Source organism: Bombina bombina, chromosome 5 (genome assembly GCF_027579735.1).
Source record: "Bombina bombina isolate aBomBom1 chromosome 5, aBomBom1.pri, whole genome shotgun sequence".
Classification (NCBI taxonomy): domain Eukaryota; kingdom Metazoa; phylum Chordata; class Amphibia; order Anura; family Bombinatoridae; genus Bombina; species Bombina bombina.
Window position 1 is genome coordinate 513300570 of NC_069503.1, and position 17802 is coordinate 513318371.

The 17802-nt window shown below is 37.1% G+C and overlaps 1 protein-coding gene across 2 annotated transcripts in view; it reads right to left on the reverse strand.

Annotated features, from left to right (window-relative positions):
• Positions 1–14774, reverse strand: part of NT5C3A (5'-nucleotidase, cytosolic IIIA) — a 180342-nt gene extending 165568 nt beyond the window's left edge. For both annotated transcript variants that reach the window (XM_053714430.1, XM_053714429.1), the window contains exons 1-2: positions 14674–14774; positions 13751–13890 (exon numbers count right to left, since the gene is read on the reverse strand). In XM_053714430.1, the coding sequence (XP_053570405.1) occupies positions 13751–13888 (138 nt within the window). In that variant the 5' untranslated portion in view covers positions 13889–13890; positions 14674–14774. The remainder of the gene's footprint in view (positions 1–13750; positions 13891–14673) is intronic.
• Positions 14775–17802: the final 3028 nt, after the last annotated feature.

The window sequence follows — 17802 nt, forward strand, 5'->3', positions numbered from 1 at the left end:
AGAGAGATCAAGGAAAGTCTGGACAAGAATTGAGAGATTGTGAAGAGTGTTTAGGGGTGTGTGTGGCGTGTACTATTATCAAACCTTTACAGCTCACAATGCTACCCCAATTCTGATATTCTCCCAATATCAGGGTTAAGCAAGGTATGTGTGAGGGGGTGTGGGGAGCCCTAATAGTTCTAGCTGTGAGTTGGACTAATGTATGTGGTAATTATATGTATTATCTATTATATATTATTCATGTATATTTACAATTGTTCCAAGTGTCTATCTATCACCTCGTGATTAAAAATAGTCAACACTATATTAATGTTGTTTAGTGTTAACCTATGGTTTTAAACAGTGTTAATAGTGCATATATTATGCTAATAGTGCATATAGTATATACCTTGAGAACCTAATGTCGTTTTATGCCTTTAAATCAATGTGCCTTTAAAATATAGTTTCGTATTGTGCCTTTAAATCCCTTAGTTAGTCATAAAATGAATGGATTGCTCCTCTGTATTAGTTCATACCAAATTGATATATCTATCTAATGACACCAAACTAGTTAAAGTTCAAAAATATTTTTATATGAAATTTCACGTTATATATGCAGATACAAATAAAAAATAAAAATAAATGCAGATACAAATAAAATTTATACAGATAAAATGTTACTAAGATAAATTCAGAATGATTCCATTAGCCACCTATTGTTGGCATACATATAATAAAAAAACTTTGTATAAAAGTCCGTTTTTACATAAGAAGGCTGTTAGAGTCTGATTAGTGATGTGGTATCAAATACTCCAGTGCACACTCTCCTTGTGTGCCTTAACTTTACTCTTAGATTATGTATACATTTGTTGCGAAAAATATGTAATGAAGTTGTGGCCACAACTGAGTTCTTTGACTTATCTTCCGTGTCTCCAAATCTGGACAATGTAGTGTTGCACTCCCCCTAACCGGACTTCTGATTGTGTCTTACCTCGTTTTTCTTTGGGGTCTTGGGAAGCTGTACGCCCGATGGTATACCTTAATGGAGGATCAGCGTCTCTCCGTTTGAAGTTCCCGGCGGCTTGCTTCCTCTCCCTGACGTCGTGTGTCTCACGTGTTCCGTTGGAGGCCAATCAGGTAACCGGATCGTGGGGGAGAGTGTATCTCCTTGGAATCCTCGCTTGCTTGGTTCTGTAGCGGCTTTCGAAATCCACACTCGATAGTCTGTCTACGCGTTTCAGCGCTCTCCTGCGCCTTTATCAAGACTTGTATGTTGTAGTGTGGTGTATAGCTCTATTTAAGGTTCCGGTCTGTTTAATGACTCCTCCCTTTGGGTATTTTTGTAAGCCTTCTTATGTTAATGTTTTTAGACTCATTCATAAAAAAGATACTTCATTCATATAATAAATTTCTTCTAATACAGATGTCATTCCTTATATAATATAAATTATAAGTTTATGATTACATTCTGTGATGATATATACAATGGAAATACGTGTCAGTTGATATTTTTGGATGCAAAAATTGATATTTGAGTCATGTAATAAATTTCTTCTAATACAGATGTCATTCCCTATATAATATAAATTGTAAGTTTATTTTCCTTTCTGTGATGATATATACAATGAAAATACGTGTCAATTGATATTTTTGGATACATTCATAAGAATGATACTTATTTCTCTAATACTTATGTTATTCCTTCTGTTATAAATTGTAAGTTAATAATTCTATACTGTGATAATCTATGCATATACACTGTGATGATCTAGTGTTTAATCTGTGAGCTAATATAGTGATATTAACAGTGCATTGAAGTTTACAATTTATTTTGATATTTAATATTTAATATTATTGGATCCGTTTTTGGTGTGCACTATTTTAAAAACTTGTATAATTATTCTTATATATCATATTCATATTTATATGGTTTTATAAATGAGTTGGATTCTATAATGGATTTAAACTATCAAAGTCGTATTTTTGATACTTTATATCCATTATTATTTTGACTGGATGTATAATAGAATATTAGCTTAACATACAGTTTATAGATCTTTTTAGTTATATAAATGGATTGAGATCTAATTCGGCATTTAAACCATTGGGGGTTAGTGTATTAAATTTAAAAATTAATTCTGCTTCTTTCAATAGCATGAGTTTCTCCATATCACCTCCTCTTTTATCCATTACTTTTTTTATGCCCCAATATTTGAAGCCAATTGGTTTCTTTTGATGAACCTCTGTAAAATGTTTAGATAATAAATGTTTACAGTTACCTATTTTTATATTTGACAGATGTTCTCTGATTCGATCATGTAATGGGCGACTTGTTTGGCCCAAGTACTGTAAATTACATTGGCATTGTATTAAGTATATGGTGTTAATATCAGAACATCTGATTACTTCTCTTATTGGGTATCTAAAATTGTTTTTAGTAGATCTTACTTCTTTGTCTTTTTTTCCATATCTGCAGGCTTTACAACTGTTACAGGGGAAAAAGCCTTGTAGTGTCTTACCTAATAAATCTTGTTCTTTTGATTCCTTAGTTTTATTGAATTGGCTGGGAGCCAATATACTTTTTAAATTTTTTGTTTTTCTGAATAATTAGGAAAGATCCGTTACTAACAGACATAATAGAAGAACATCCAACAATCGTATTCAGAAAAACAAAAAATTTAAAAAGTATATTGGCTCCCAGCCAACTCAATAAAACTAAGGAATCAAAAGAACAAGATTTATTAGGTAAGACACTACAAGGCTTTTTCCCCTGTAACAGTTGTAAAGCCTGCAGATATGGAAAAAAAGACAAAGAAGTAAGATCTACTAAAAACAATTTTAGATACCCAATAAGAGAAGTAATCAGATGTTCTGATATTAACACCATATACTTAATACAATGCCAATGTAATTTACAGTACTTGGGCCAAACAAGTCGCCCATTACATGATTCAATCAGAGAACATCTGTCAAATATAAAAATAGGTAACTGTAAACATTTATTATCTAAACATTTTACAGAGGTTCATCAAAAGAAACCAATTGGCTTCAAATATTGGGGCATAAAAAAAGTAATGGATAAAAGAGGAGGTGATATGGAGAAACTCATGCTATTGAAAGAAGCAGAATTAATTTTTAAATTTAATACACTAACCCCCAATGGTTTAAATGCCGAATTAGATCTCAATCCATTTATATAACTAAAAAGATCTATAAACTGTATGTTAAGCTAATATTCTATTATACATCCAGTCAAAATAATAATGGATATAAAGTATCAAAAATACGACTTTGATAGTTTAAATCCATTATAGAATCCAACTCATTTATAAAACCATATAAATATGAATATGATATATAAGAATAATTATACAAGTTTAAAATAGTGCACACCAAAAACGGATCCAATAATATTAAATATTAAATATCAAAATAAATTGTAAACTTCAATGCACTGTTAATATCACTATATTAGCTCACAGATTAAACACTAGATCATCACAGTGTATATGCATAGATTATCACAGTATAGAATTATTAACTTACAATTTATAACAGAAGGAATAACATAAGTATTAGAGAAATAAGTATCATTCTTATGAATGTATCCAAAAATATCAATTGACACGTATTTTCATTGTATATATCATCACAGAAAGGAAAATAAACTTACAATTTATATTATATAGGGAATGACATCTGTATTAGAAGAAATTTATTACATGACTCAAATATCAATTTTCGCATCCAAAAATATCAACTGACACGTATTTCCATTGTATATATCATCACAGAATGTAATCATAAACTTATAATTTATATTATATAAGGAATGACATCTGTATTAGAAGAAATTTATTATATGAATGAAGTATCTTTTTTATGAATGAGTCTAAAAACATTAACATAAGAAGGCTTACAAAAATACCCAAAGGGAGGAGTCATTAAACAGACCGGAACCTTAAATAGAGCTATACACCACACTACAACATACAAGTCTTGATAAAGGCGCAGGAGAGCGCTGAAACGCGTAGACAGACTATCGAGTGTGGATTTCGAAAGCCGCTACAGAACCAAGCAAGCGAGGATTCCAAGGAGATACACTCCCCTCACGATCCGGTTACCTGATTGGCCTCCAACGGAACACGTGAGACACACGACGTCAGGGAGAGGAAGCAAGCCGCCGGGAACTTCAAACGGAGAGACGCTGATCCTCCATTAAGGTATACCATCGGGCGTACAGCTTCCCAAGACCCCAAAGAAAAACGAGGTAAGACACAATCAGAAGTCCGGTTAGGGGGAGTGCAACACTACATTGTCCAGATTTGGAGACACGGAAGATAAGTCAAAGAACTCAGTTGTGGCCACAACTTCATTACATATTTTTCGCAACAAATGTATACATAATCTAAGAGTAAAGTTAAGGCACACAAGGAGAGTGTGCACTGGAGTATTTGATACCACATCACTAATCAGACCCTAACAGCCTTCTTATGTAAAAACTGACTTTTATACAAAGTTTTTTTATTATATGTATGCCAACAATAGGTGGCTAATGGAATCATTCTGAATTTATCTTAGTAACATTTTATCTGTATAAATTTTATTTGTATCTGCATTTATTTTTATTTTTTATTTGTATCTGCATATATAACGTGAAATTTCATATAAAAATATTTTTGAACTTTAACTAGTTTGGTGTCATTAGATAGATATATCAATTTGGTATGAACTAATACAGAGGAGCAATCCATTCATTTTATGACTAACTAAGGGATTTAAAGGCACAATACGAAACTATATTTTAAAGGCACATTGATTTAAAGGCATAAAACGACATTAGGTTCTCAAGGTATATACTATATGCACTATTAGCATAATATATGCACTATTAACTAGGCCTGTCAAAAATAATCGTTTTGACGATGCATCGCGATGCGGCATGAAACGATTCTGCATCGATGCGCTGAGACGCGATAATCGATTAACGTTACCCACGTGACCAGCCTCCAGGAAAAGTAAAAGAAAGTGCGCGAAAGTGCGCGGTACATCGTTTTGACGTCACTGACGTCACGTCACCCAATAAAGCAGCATGGGCGCTCCATGGGCGGTCTCTTGAAGTGCCGAAGTTACGCAGTAGGAGCAAAGCAGGAGTGTGTTGCCTGAGATTGATGATGGTACACGGCGGTATACTACAGCTACACGGCGGGCTCATTTTTATTTTGTGGGAGACAGAGGAGGAGACCTATGGTGAGAATTAGACTAACTGTTTGTTTAGTTAATACTAGTTACCAAAACGTTGTACATTTTGCCAATGCCATGCCATAATTGCCATTGCCATGCCTGCCTATTGCCTCAACTGCCTACTACTTGCCATTTGCCAATAGGTAAACTAATTATTAACTTACTTAAAGAGCAAATCAATAAGGGGTACACAATCACATTTATTACACAATAAGGGGTAACAATTAAATACTTGCCTTATTTACTTAACGTAGTATGCTGAGCTGACTGAGGCTCAGGCTGCTGCATAATTAATTGCTGCATTATTGAATAATATTGCATATATAAAAAATGTATTATAAATAAATATAGTATACTATTATTGTCTAATAATGTCTCTATTAGTCTAATCTGTATCTATTATCTACATGTTTTTCACATGGATGGATGGCCTGGTCTGAAGTTCTAATATTTTAATAATATATTAATTCAAGAAAGTGCATGCAATTTTAAACAACTTTCCCTATTATATAATTTGCTTATCCTTTGTTGAAATGCATAGCCTCCTCCTTGTGCACAAAGTAATAAGTATTATATACTTAGTAAGTAATGTGTGTGCTGTGCAATGCATTGCTAATATGTCATCAACAAACGATATCTGAGAAGTATGAAGCAAATTAAATAATAGAAGAGTTAGTTATGATGTTTATTTAAAATTGTATTCTCTATCTGAATCATGAAAGTAAATGTTTGGGTTTTTGCACCTTTAAGTGTGTAATATATTACAGTAACTGTGTCAGTGAGTGAGTGATGTCCCCTGCAATTATCACAATGCAATTTGTTTTAAAATTTATGTTCGCAAAATGTATGGCATTGGCAAAGTAGTTGAAGTTACTAGTACTTGTTGATTTTACATTTGCGGCTTGACATTTTGACAACTGGAACTTAGTGTATTTTCTTTTTTTTTTTAACACTGACAGAGTTTGACGTTGACAACAACATCATCCGTCACATATGTACATGTCATGCTAAAATGACAGAGGGAGACAAAAAAGATAGAGATAAAAAATGCACCTAGCATTTTAAAAGCAAGCATCTGGGCACATTTTGGATTTTATGAACATACTGGAAAGCACGAATTGGACAAGACACACGCGGTTTGTAAAGCCTGTCACACAAAAATTAAATACCTAGGGAATACTACTAACTTGAGAAATCACGTTAGACGTTTTCACTCTGAGATGCTAACCCCTGCCGCTGCCGCCAGTGCCACTGCCAAGGAAATAACAAGACTAGCTGAAGCTCTTCAGCCAAGTATTGATGCAATGCTGTCAACTTTGCCACCCAACTCTGAAAAAGGGAAGAGAATAACCAAAGCTGTGGCAACTTTCATAGCGAAGGACCTACGGCCTTACTCTGTTGTGGAAAACCTTGGTTTTCGCAACCTGTTGAAGACACTAGAGCCACGTTATAAGATCCCGTCACGCAATCACTTAACAGAAAACGTTATACCTGCACTCTACCAAGAAACAAAAGCTCAGGTAATTGCATCAATGAGCCAAGCCAGTCGAGTCGCACTAACGTGTGATTCATGGACTTCAGTCACGACGGAGTCTTATGTAACAGTAACTGCACATTACATTAGCAAGGACTGGAAGATCTTGTCGCATGTGCTGCAAACGAGAGCAGTTTATGAGTCTCACACGGGTTCTCATCTGGCGGAGCTACTGTCTTGTGTCGTGGAAGAATGGCAGCTGTCCGATAAATCTGTAGTGCTTGTGACCGACAATGCTTCGAACATGATTGTTGCTGCTCAAGTTGGAAAATTCCCTCATGTAAAATGCTTCGCCCATACACTGAATCTCGCATCCCAGCGGGCGCTGAAAGTGGCCACGCTCTCCAGGCTTTTAGGCAGAGTGCGACGAATATCAACATTTTTTCACCGCAGCACTACAGCAAACCACTGTCTGAAAGAAAAACAGAAATGTCTTGGCCTGAAGAATCATAAGCTGATAACTGATGTGACAACAAGGTGGAACAGCTCATATGACATGGTCGAGAGGTTCCTAGAACAGCAACCTGCAATCTGTGCCACATTGTTGTCTCCAGAAGTCAGAAAAAGTGAGTCAGATCTCTGCACTCTCAACGAAACAGATGTGTCAAATGCAGAGGATGCTGTGAGTGCATTAAAGCCAATGAAAGATGCAACCACACTGATGTCAGAAGAGCGCAATCCAACTGTTTCTCTCATTGCCCCTCTAAATGCACAACTGCTCCAGAACATGACAGACACCATGGGAGACACACCCATGATCCATGAGATCAAGAATGCCATCAAAACAGATCTTCTGAAGAGGTACAGCAGTGAGGCAGAGAAGAAGATACTTTATACAGCCTCTGCCCTGGATCCTCGTTTTAAGGGACTGCCTTTTATTCTCACAGAGGAGGAGAGATTGGAGATATACAGAGGAGTGACTGAGGAGGCTGCATCCTTGGAGGTAATTTTAATTGCATCATGTTTCTTGAAAAATGTATAAATTGAAAACAAACATAAAACATACCATCATCCATACAAAATAGGCTTAGCTATCACTGCAGTAGCTTGATTAGTAGCTAGTTTAATGAGTACAAGGTTTATTATATAAGTCAGTTTGAAAACGCCACAGTCAGTCAACTTTCCTCCTCCTCCGTCCACTCCCGAGTCCTTCCTAATAGATGTGAGCTGTTGCATGCATTTATTTATGCATTACTGTCTCTCTGAGCACACACATAGCATTAGCTGGCTGGCTGCTCGAGGTAATAATGAATGCTATTTTTTCTATTCTTTTGTTCAAACACAGATTGAGTGTACTAGCACAGTTACATCTAGGAGGACAAACGTGGATGAAGTGCCACTGCCTGAGGGAAAAGAAACTCTGGAAGAAGAATCAGCCATCGAGGAGGATAACCCTTCTCCTCCCAAAAGAAAGTCCACATCGCTTCTCATGACTTTGCTGGGACAGTCTTTCACTGACACTGAAGGTACAATAGAACCCAAGACCCCCTATGCCAAGGCTGAAGAGGAAATAGAGAAATATTGTAAAGCCCCATCTCTGCCTCTCACTGAAGACCCTTTGAAATGGTGGCATGTACATGAGGTCATATTTCCCCTCCTCTCTCATTTGTCAAAGCGATACTTGTGTATCCCAGGTACAAGCGTGTCTGCAGAGTGGGTTTTCTCCACTGCAGGAGATGTGGTAACGGCAAAAAGAAGCACCCTCAAACCAGAGCATGTGGATCAACTAGTGTTCTTACAGAAAAACCTACATATTCCATAATTCTGAGTAGTGATTCAGGTTTATAATATTAATATTTAATGTTTTTTGGCACATCCAGAAGAAAGTGCTGTGTGCCCCACTGCCCAGTGCAGACTACTGTTAAGTTATTTTATATTTGTTACTGTTATATAGCTTATAGCTTTTTGAAAAATGAAGCTTAAAACCTTGAGTAAATCTTTGTTGGATCACAAAATATACTAGTACACTACACGACACGACCGACCACGTCACTCTGTCACAGTCACACACACAATACAAAAGAAACACACAACTGCACACACCTCATGTGTGCGTGTACTGTCAGTCAGTGTCACCCTTCACCATGATTCACTCTTTTTATGATGTGTGTTTTTTTTGGTATTGTTTGACTGTGTGTGACTGTGACTGTGTGTGTGTTGTGTAACAATATATTTGTGATCCCATAAAGATAATCAAAGTTAGTAAATCTAGTAGTTCAATGCTACTTGTTGTATAATGTCTATTACTACTTCTAGTGTTACTGTGATGTTTGCAAAATCAGGAAGTGCTCTGTTTTGTACATGTTGTGCTATTGTTTACAGCACACCCCTGTATTGTTTGCAATGCAGTGAGTGCATAGTGCACACTGCATAAGGGATTATTAATATTATTCTTTCACACTAAAAATTGTCTATTTTAAATAGACCCTTTAAGAAAGATATCATATGTTTTTGTTTATGATCCCAATTCCCAATCCCAAATGCCATCCCACCCACTCTCAGGCAGATCTGTAGGGGTTAACCGAATATAACCAACCAGTTAACAATAACAATGTGTGTACTGCAGTGTCTAACTGTCTCTTTATGAGTGTGTGAGTGTGTCTGTGAGTGAGTGAGTGCCAGTTTGAAAAGTTTGTATGTATCTCATTCTCTATGAGTGTGTGCTGTGATATGAGTGTATTAACTGCCTTTGAATGTTTTTGTTTGTATGTGATTGTGTGTCTGTCCCAGTGTCTAAGTGTCTATGAGTGTGAGTGTGACTGTGGCTGACTGGGTGGCTGTGGTGCCTTTGAATGTTTTTGTTTGTGTGTGTGTCCCACTGTGTCTTTAGTGTCTGAGTGTCTAGTGAGTGTGACTGTCAACTGTCTATGAGTGCACTATGCAGAGAGTGAGACTGAAGCCAAACCACTAGGGAAGGAAAAGCCTTGAGTAAACCTTGAGTAAATCTTTATTGGATCACAAATATAATGTACACTACAGACAGACAGTACAGCACACAGTGCCACACACAACAGCACAATACAAAAATAAAGCACACACACCTCAGGTGAGTGGCGTGCCACCCTTTCTTCACCATGATTTACTCCTTGATGTCTGTGTCCTTTTTTATGTATTGTTTGTTTGTGTGTGACTGCTGTGTACTGTTTAGTGACAGACTCAGTCACTGTGTTCAGTTGTGTGTAGTACTGCTTTAACAGTAACTAATAACTAACTAATTATATTTGTGATCCCATAAAGATAATATAATCATCAAGAAGAAACTGTAGTTATAGTAGTTCAGTTCAATGCTACTTGTTTTAAATGTCTCTCTCTCTAGTACTATTGTAAGTCTGTAACTGTGTAAACTAATTGTATATGTCACAATAACATGTGTGTCGTGTGCACACTCTGTGCTGTGTGTTGTGTTCCAGATTCTTCACGTGATGTTTGTTTGCCACAAATTGACAGTCATGAAGGCACAGTGGACTGCACCTGTAATTTTGTACCTATAAGGGATTTATGTTTTGTTTTCTGAGGACAATTTTCAGTTTCACACAAATAAGGTATTATGGTGGTAACTTAAGCTTAACCTATCTATTTGGGTTTTAATTTAATGTCTATATTATTATTACTAAGTAAGTAAAGAAATTAAATTAAAACCAACATAGTTACAAGTGTATAGTGTACTTTTACTAATATATAATATATACATTTAAATATTTTCTTTTACTGAAGAAGTACACTGTGAGCACTGCACTTTTTACACTACGTACTCTGTAACTACAGTTTGATGCCATAATATTGTTTCCAAACCAATACAACAATTGCCATTTAGTATTTACTGTTCTATAAACTGTTGTTGTCTGCTGTGTTCAGACTTTGCCACAGGAAGAGTGTCCTTTTTTGAGCTAATAAAATAAAAAAAGAGTTTATTTCAATACTTTGACTTCTTGAAATGTTTTTTCTGAAAAATTGAAAAATTGGGCAGAAATAGTGCAGTAATCGTGATGCATCGCGATGCATCGTAGAATCGAATCGTATCGAATCGTTACGATGATAATCGTAATCGAATCGAATCGTGAGACAGGTGAAGATGCGCAGCTCTACTATTAACACTGTTTAAAACCATAGGTTAACACTAAACAACATTAATATAGTGTTGACTATTTTTAATCACGAGGTGATAGATAGACACTTGGAACAATTGTAAATATACATGAATAATATATAATAGATAATACATATAATTACCACATACATTAGTCCAACTCACAGCTAGAACTATTAGCGCTCCCCACACCCCCTCACACATAGATTGTGAAGAGTGATCCAGCTCTCCTGTTTGGTCATATAGCCTCTCCATGGGTAGGATTTAGGAGGGCTACCTCCCTACGAGACATTCTTGTAAAGACAGATCCAAGACAGTGTTACAAGGAAAAGTCTAGGTTAGAAACAGTGAAACCAGGATGCTTTAAGATAACGACGTGTAATGGGTTACAAAACGGGAAATATTTTACTCATCCTACTAAAAAGAAACGCTTCTTCCACAAACATTGTCTAACTTGCACGACCACCTATACAGTCTATCACTGTACGTTGTGGCCTATTCTATGTAGGAAAAACCAATTATGATCTTCGGACACGCATGGCTAACAATAGGTCAAGCCATACGTATGGACATACAGAAGGGTTCATCAGATCAACCTGTTGCACGGCATTTTGCACTTAAAGGACATACTGTTGTGGATCTGAAGTACAATATAATTGATCATGTACCTCCGCTCTTATGAGGCGGAATATTCACCGTTTTCTCCTTTTGAACTAGTAGTCCTAGTTATACATTGTTCAATATAGATTAAAATTTATTTGATATTTCATAGTTATCTTTATCTAAATATGGATGGATGGGGACATATTGGCCCTTAGATTGGTTGTCCATCACTTTTAGATAGCACTATATTTTAAGTTAGAAGGGACGCTAATAGGAGTCTTAAGTTATATATGTGTTGCCATGACAACCGCCTTATACCAAATGCGAGGTGAGGTATACAAACCAGCAATGAGCCATGTGTATTTAATAGTGGTACTGTAGAGGTTTCCATTTATGCCTTATTCTCCTGCTTAATCTATATTATGGATGATTTGTGTATATGCTGAATTATTATGTTTTTATTCACAAGGTTAGGAGACTGGTCGTCGGGGACGCTGGCTGATGATGTCACTCTGTGTGGGGGTGACCGATTGGAGTCGTGGCTCGATGTCTGCTCTTACAAATGTTATATAAGTCACGGTGGGGGTGAGTATGTCATTTTTGTGGTGTCTGACGAAAGGGGTGAAACTCGAAACGTTACAATAAAGGGGACGGCTATAAAAAATCCTGGAGTGAGCATCCTTTTGCCTGCTTACTATATAATATTTATTTTTTTTATTCCCTTTTAATACACTAATGCATTGCTTTGTATGCTAAAGTATTAGCACAATATACAAGAAATCAGCACAAAATGTAATCCAAGAGAGCAATAAAATATATAGTACAATGAACTGACAGATTTTAAACCTTGATAAAAAGTATCCCATTAGTTCTAAAATAAGTCAGAGAATTTTTTTTTACGTATGTAAAACTATGGAACGCAAAAATACAAGCTGATTTATGTTTATATTTTTTCCTTCTTAGGCACATTAACAAAAAATAAAAGTTTTCTGCGTTACTCTACCAAAATGAAATTAAGAACTTTTGACACAAAATGTGCAGAATCAAAATATGAGTATTTAAAATATTTTAAACTCACTAATTTTTGTCTTTTTAATCAAAGGAACAGTTTAGTTACTGATCAGCTGATTATTTAACTTGTGCTCTAGTTCGGATACCCTGAAATTCTGTCATGTTAGTGTACCCCTGTTAGCAAAAAAATATTCAGAAGATCCATTAGATTGTCATTATATATATTTTTAAAGATTTTATCTTATTTATTCATCAACACAGTCTTCAGTATATAATATATAGGGGTAAACGGAAATACAGCTCAGTCACTGGCTATCTTGCTGCCACACAGCCAGTTATACAACAAAAAGCTCTGGATTATGCAAATACTTTTACAAGTATTGGGGAGGGGTAGCAAGTAACTGATTTTTTCGACTACACTAGAAATCACTGGGGAGAAAACAACAAGAATTTAAATCAGTTAATCTAGGAGACATTCTACTTAAAGGACCATTAAATACAGTATATTTGTATAATCAATAAATGCATGATAAAAATACAATGCAATAGAACTTAGTCTGAGCTTCAAATGAGTAGTAAAAAAAAAATCTGAAAATGTCAGTTATATTTATTTCCACTCCCCCTGTATCATGTGACAGCCATCAGCCAATCACAAATGCATATACATATATTCTGTGAATTCCTGCACATGCTCAGTAGGAGCTGGTGACTCAAAAAGTGTAAATATAAAAGATTGAACACTTTGTTTATGGAAGTAAATTGGAAAGTTGTTTAAATTTGCATGTTCTATCTCAATCATAAACCCCTTATGCCCTATCCTGGGCTTCTCTCTGCCGCGACAGCGCTGTATACAGCAAGAGAAAATTCCAAATACACATTGTGTTAAAAAATCAATATACTTTATTGTCCAATCTCATAAAGCAAAAAAAAAAAAAGAATAAAAACACTAAAAAGTTGTTTTGCAAGCAATAATCAGCATAAAATTTCAACTGTTGCGTAATTTTGAAACAGCATTCTTAAAAAACAGCTGCAGTTCAGAACTATTAAGTGATCAAGAGTAAAATCTTGAATTTACATATATTTATCTGTTGCATTTAAGTTGACAGTTCAGTTTGTGGCGTTCTCCTTTCTAAATATATATATATATATATATATATATATATATATATATATATATATATATATATATATATATACACACACACATACATACCACCCACTGATTATTAATATTAAAGAAACCAGTCTTGTCTGATCATATCATAAAGCTCAGTACAAAATACTACACTTACCATCTCAATGATCTTGGTTTTCCTGCCCGTCTTCTTTTTGGCAGTAAAAATGTACTGAGCCAGCACCACTCCTCCAACCAGAGCGCACATACTGGCACTAGCCACAGCTCCCATCTTTGCAACAGTAGATCTGTCCATAGCTGAGCAGCAAAGAACAATAGAGAACATTCATGTAACAAAGCTATAGCTATACATATAGACATAAAACATATTTTGTGTCATTATACATATTTAACAACTGCAGAGACCGCATATCTTTCTGTACTAGTGTAAATGTTTATTACCTGTACATCAATCGGTGTAGCCCCTTAACATTAAGCATACAATAGAGAGAAACATTACAAAACTACTGCAATACTATGTTAATGGTGCCAACATAGTTTAAACAAATACATTATTTTAACATCAATCCCATACTGACCAATAAACAAATATTATGGGTATGATTTAAAGGGATATGAAACCCTTTTTTTTTTTTTAAAGATTCAGATAGAAGATGCAGTTTTAAGCAACTTTCAAATGTACTCCTATTATTTTTTTATTTGTGCTCTATGTATCTTTATTTGAAAAGGCAGGAATGTAAGCTTAGGAACAGGCTCATTTTTGGTTCAGCACACTGGGTACCACTTACTGATTGGTGGATACATTTAGGCACCAATCAGCAAGCGCTGCTCAGGTACTGAACCAAAAATGGACCGGCTCCTAAGCTTACATTCCTACTTTTCAAATAAAGATACCAAAGGAACAAAGAAAATTTGAAAATAGGAGTTTATTAGAAAGTTGCTTAAAATTGCATGTTCTATCTGAATCATGAAAGAAAAATTGTGGGTTTCATAACCATTTAAACATGAGTAAAGATAGTGTTGTATATTCATAGATGCTGCCATACAATCAACGTATTTATATGCCAGACCGTGCTATACCTGCACAAGTTCCCACGGTCCTCTCAGCTTCTGAGCCTCTCGCTGTGTATCAATTTACCATCAGCTCATGCTGCGTCAGGGTACTGTAGACAGCTCTTCCGCTTCCGCCTTGCTGCGTTCCAGACCTCGTCCTGAGTGAAAACCCCGCCTAGAGAAACATTTCCTATTTGTTCATTGGGCAATTCGATCCATCTGGTTTACACATGATACGGAAATACCGTCGTTACGTGAGGTGCACAAGGGATTCCCTCGTTGCCATGGAAACGAGAAACACATTGTGATTACTTGTGGCTACTATGTAGCCTGGCTCTTCAGTGTTGCTCAGTGCGCACAAGTGCTTGAAGGGTACGCCCCAAAACAAATCACAAAGGACCATTTCCATATGAAACAAACATATGTGGCTGTATTAGATTTGCTGTATGGAGGGAATCCAGGACCTATATTTATGAGTGGTCATCATCATCCCATAAAACAAGCTATTGAACTCTTTTTGCCATCAATTCTTCCCAGTTAGACATCTATTTATATTTTAGGTATATAGACGATTATTTATATATATGAGTATATAACGCTGCATTTGTATAAGTGGTAAAGGAGTATTCTAGTGAAAAAATACAATTATCAGTTTCATTACATGTATTTTTAAATAAATCCCTTTATTTTAGGTATTTCAACGCTGCAGAATACAGGTGTTCTAAAAATGGAAATTTGACAATATGTTTAATTCATTTGAAGGGGCATTTGATTTATAAAAACAACAACAAAAAAACATGTGTAACTTAGCATTTGTTTATTATTAGTTTATGTGAAGACAATTAAAATATGTTATCCGTGCTACTTGGTTTCTTATTTGAGGTCAATTTAGCAAAAACACCCCCTGGTTTCGTTATCGTATACTGCCACCAGCTGGTAAAATATCAGAATGCAGTATCTACTAGGTAGCAGGTATTGCTAAATACGAGAACGTTTTAATCATACATTATGTTTTCGGCATTTCTTCTGCTAAATCTCTACATTTCATTATTTTTTTTTGAAGCCACAGTTATGGTGGAAAACATAATTGTTCAAATCACATTTACATTTTAAAATGTATTTTAAAAGGACAGTATAGTTAAAATCAAATTTTCAGAGCACGCTATTTTAAGAAACGTTTAAATTTACTTCTATTATACATTTTTTCATGTTCTCTTGGTATTATTAGGAGCATGCACATGTATTTAGTACTCTATAGCTGCTGTGATTTTTAGCCCCAATTCACAATTAAGTCCATAGGTATGTTCAGTGGTCCTATCCCCAAACTCTACCCTTGCTACAAGTAACACAAAACAAGCAAACATGTCATTTACAATGGTAATAACAATAAGATACTTGTAGCCTATTTAAATAATAACAATATTTGTGAAATGTTTCAAAAAAGTCCCATGATTTAAAAGTCCTCCAATCGGAAGTCCTAATGGTAAAACACTGGAAGTCCAGTATATGGGAATGATGGTAACACAGGTATTACAAGGCTTAGTCCCAAAGTATGATTGGTAAGTACAGTACTTATTGTGACGGATACCCCCGCTACCCCAACTGGGTAGCTCCGCCAAAAGGGGTCCTGCTTCCTCCCTGCCAACTGCAGCTATGTAGCTGGCAAGTGACCACAGCCTGTAGCCACCCCTGATGCCCGACAGCACCAGTACTCAGGGTCCCACCCTGTGGCAGACTCCAGCTACCCAGACTAGGTAGCTCTTTCAGCGTGTCCTTCGTCTGCCTGGAACAGGCTGCTATGTAGCTCAGGAAAGTGATTTTAGCTGGAGCAAACCCAAATAACTAGACAGACTAGAATTCGGGTTAAACAGGAACTGATTTTATTGTAAAACATACACTCCTTTTTTACACACAGCTCATCTTGATAACACAAAGGACAATCCCACTATTTTCCCGCCATTCCCGCCCCTTCAGACTAACCGGCGCCTCCATAGCAGCCACAGTCCCACATAATCTCAATACCTAGGTGTGGCGGTTTCGGAGGGATCCCAGTGGAGTCTGGAGGAAGTCATTTTAAAGCTCTCAGTCCCCAGATTTCACAGTCCAAAAATCAGCATGATTCGTTACTGGGGACCGGAGTTACAGTCCGTTGAAGTTATTGGGTTAGGGGTGTCCAAAACTCCTGGTTCCCAAAGCAGCTCCCCTCCGGCAATTACCCCACCCCTTGTACTCCCCAGGGGCTACTAATCCCCAAAAGAGCGGAGCTCTGGGGCACATGGTTGCTGGAGCGACTTGGGTTAAAGTTAGCGGGTGTTCTGCTGTCCTGTGGCGACTAGCAGTTCAAAGAGCCTGGCCAGCCTGAGAAGGGTTAGGCGGGTGTCCGTTGTGAGGCGACCGACTGGGAGTTCCAGGAGCCCGGCCAGCCTAGGAGGGTTTTCCTGGTCATAAACCAACTCTTCTTTGAACACAAAAACAAGCCAAAACAAAGCAAACAAACAGCTCCCAGAGATTGTGGTTGCTCTGAGGATTGTAGGGGGGTGGGGGATAGCCTTAGCCGTCTGGTATCCGTGACATCTCCCCCCCCTTCCAGTTCGGCAGACCCGGCTAGCCCCCTAACGGGTCGGCCTGGGGCTGTCTGACGGTGGCCCTCCACTTCTCGGTTGCTGGGAGAGGTTATCCCATCTCTCCTGAGCTTGGGGCATCCTGGGGGGTTCCTGCCGGTGTTTATACCCTGCACCCTGGGCGCAGGCACATAATGCAATGTCCCAAACAAGTTTTCTAAGGCCGGCTCCAAAACAATTGCTGTCCCACAAGTTCCAGTGTCCTTAAGTTCTATGGCCACACTGCCTCTCTCTGTGACACTCTGTGACCCACCCACAAACAAAGCTAGTGCCAGTTTCCCAGCTGTATTCCCACCCCAGACCAGAGGGGGAGGTTGCTCTTTGGTGCAGCAGGTAAAGCTCGGGTGCCCAAACATGTATCCTCCTTGCCCAATGCAACGCCTGCCCCCTGTGAAAAATACTCCAGGACAAGAAAAGGGTAGAGACCCTGCCAAGCTACTGAGGGGAGAGTCAGTCTGTCGCTTCTCCCAAGACGGAGATCTACCGCTGGGGAGGGAGGTCTGCTACATCCGCTCCATGGGAAACTGTGCTGCCG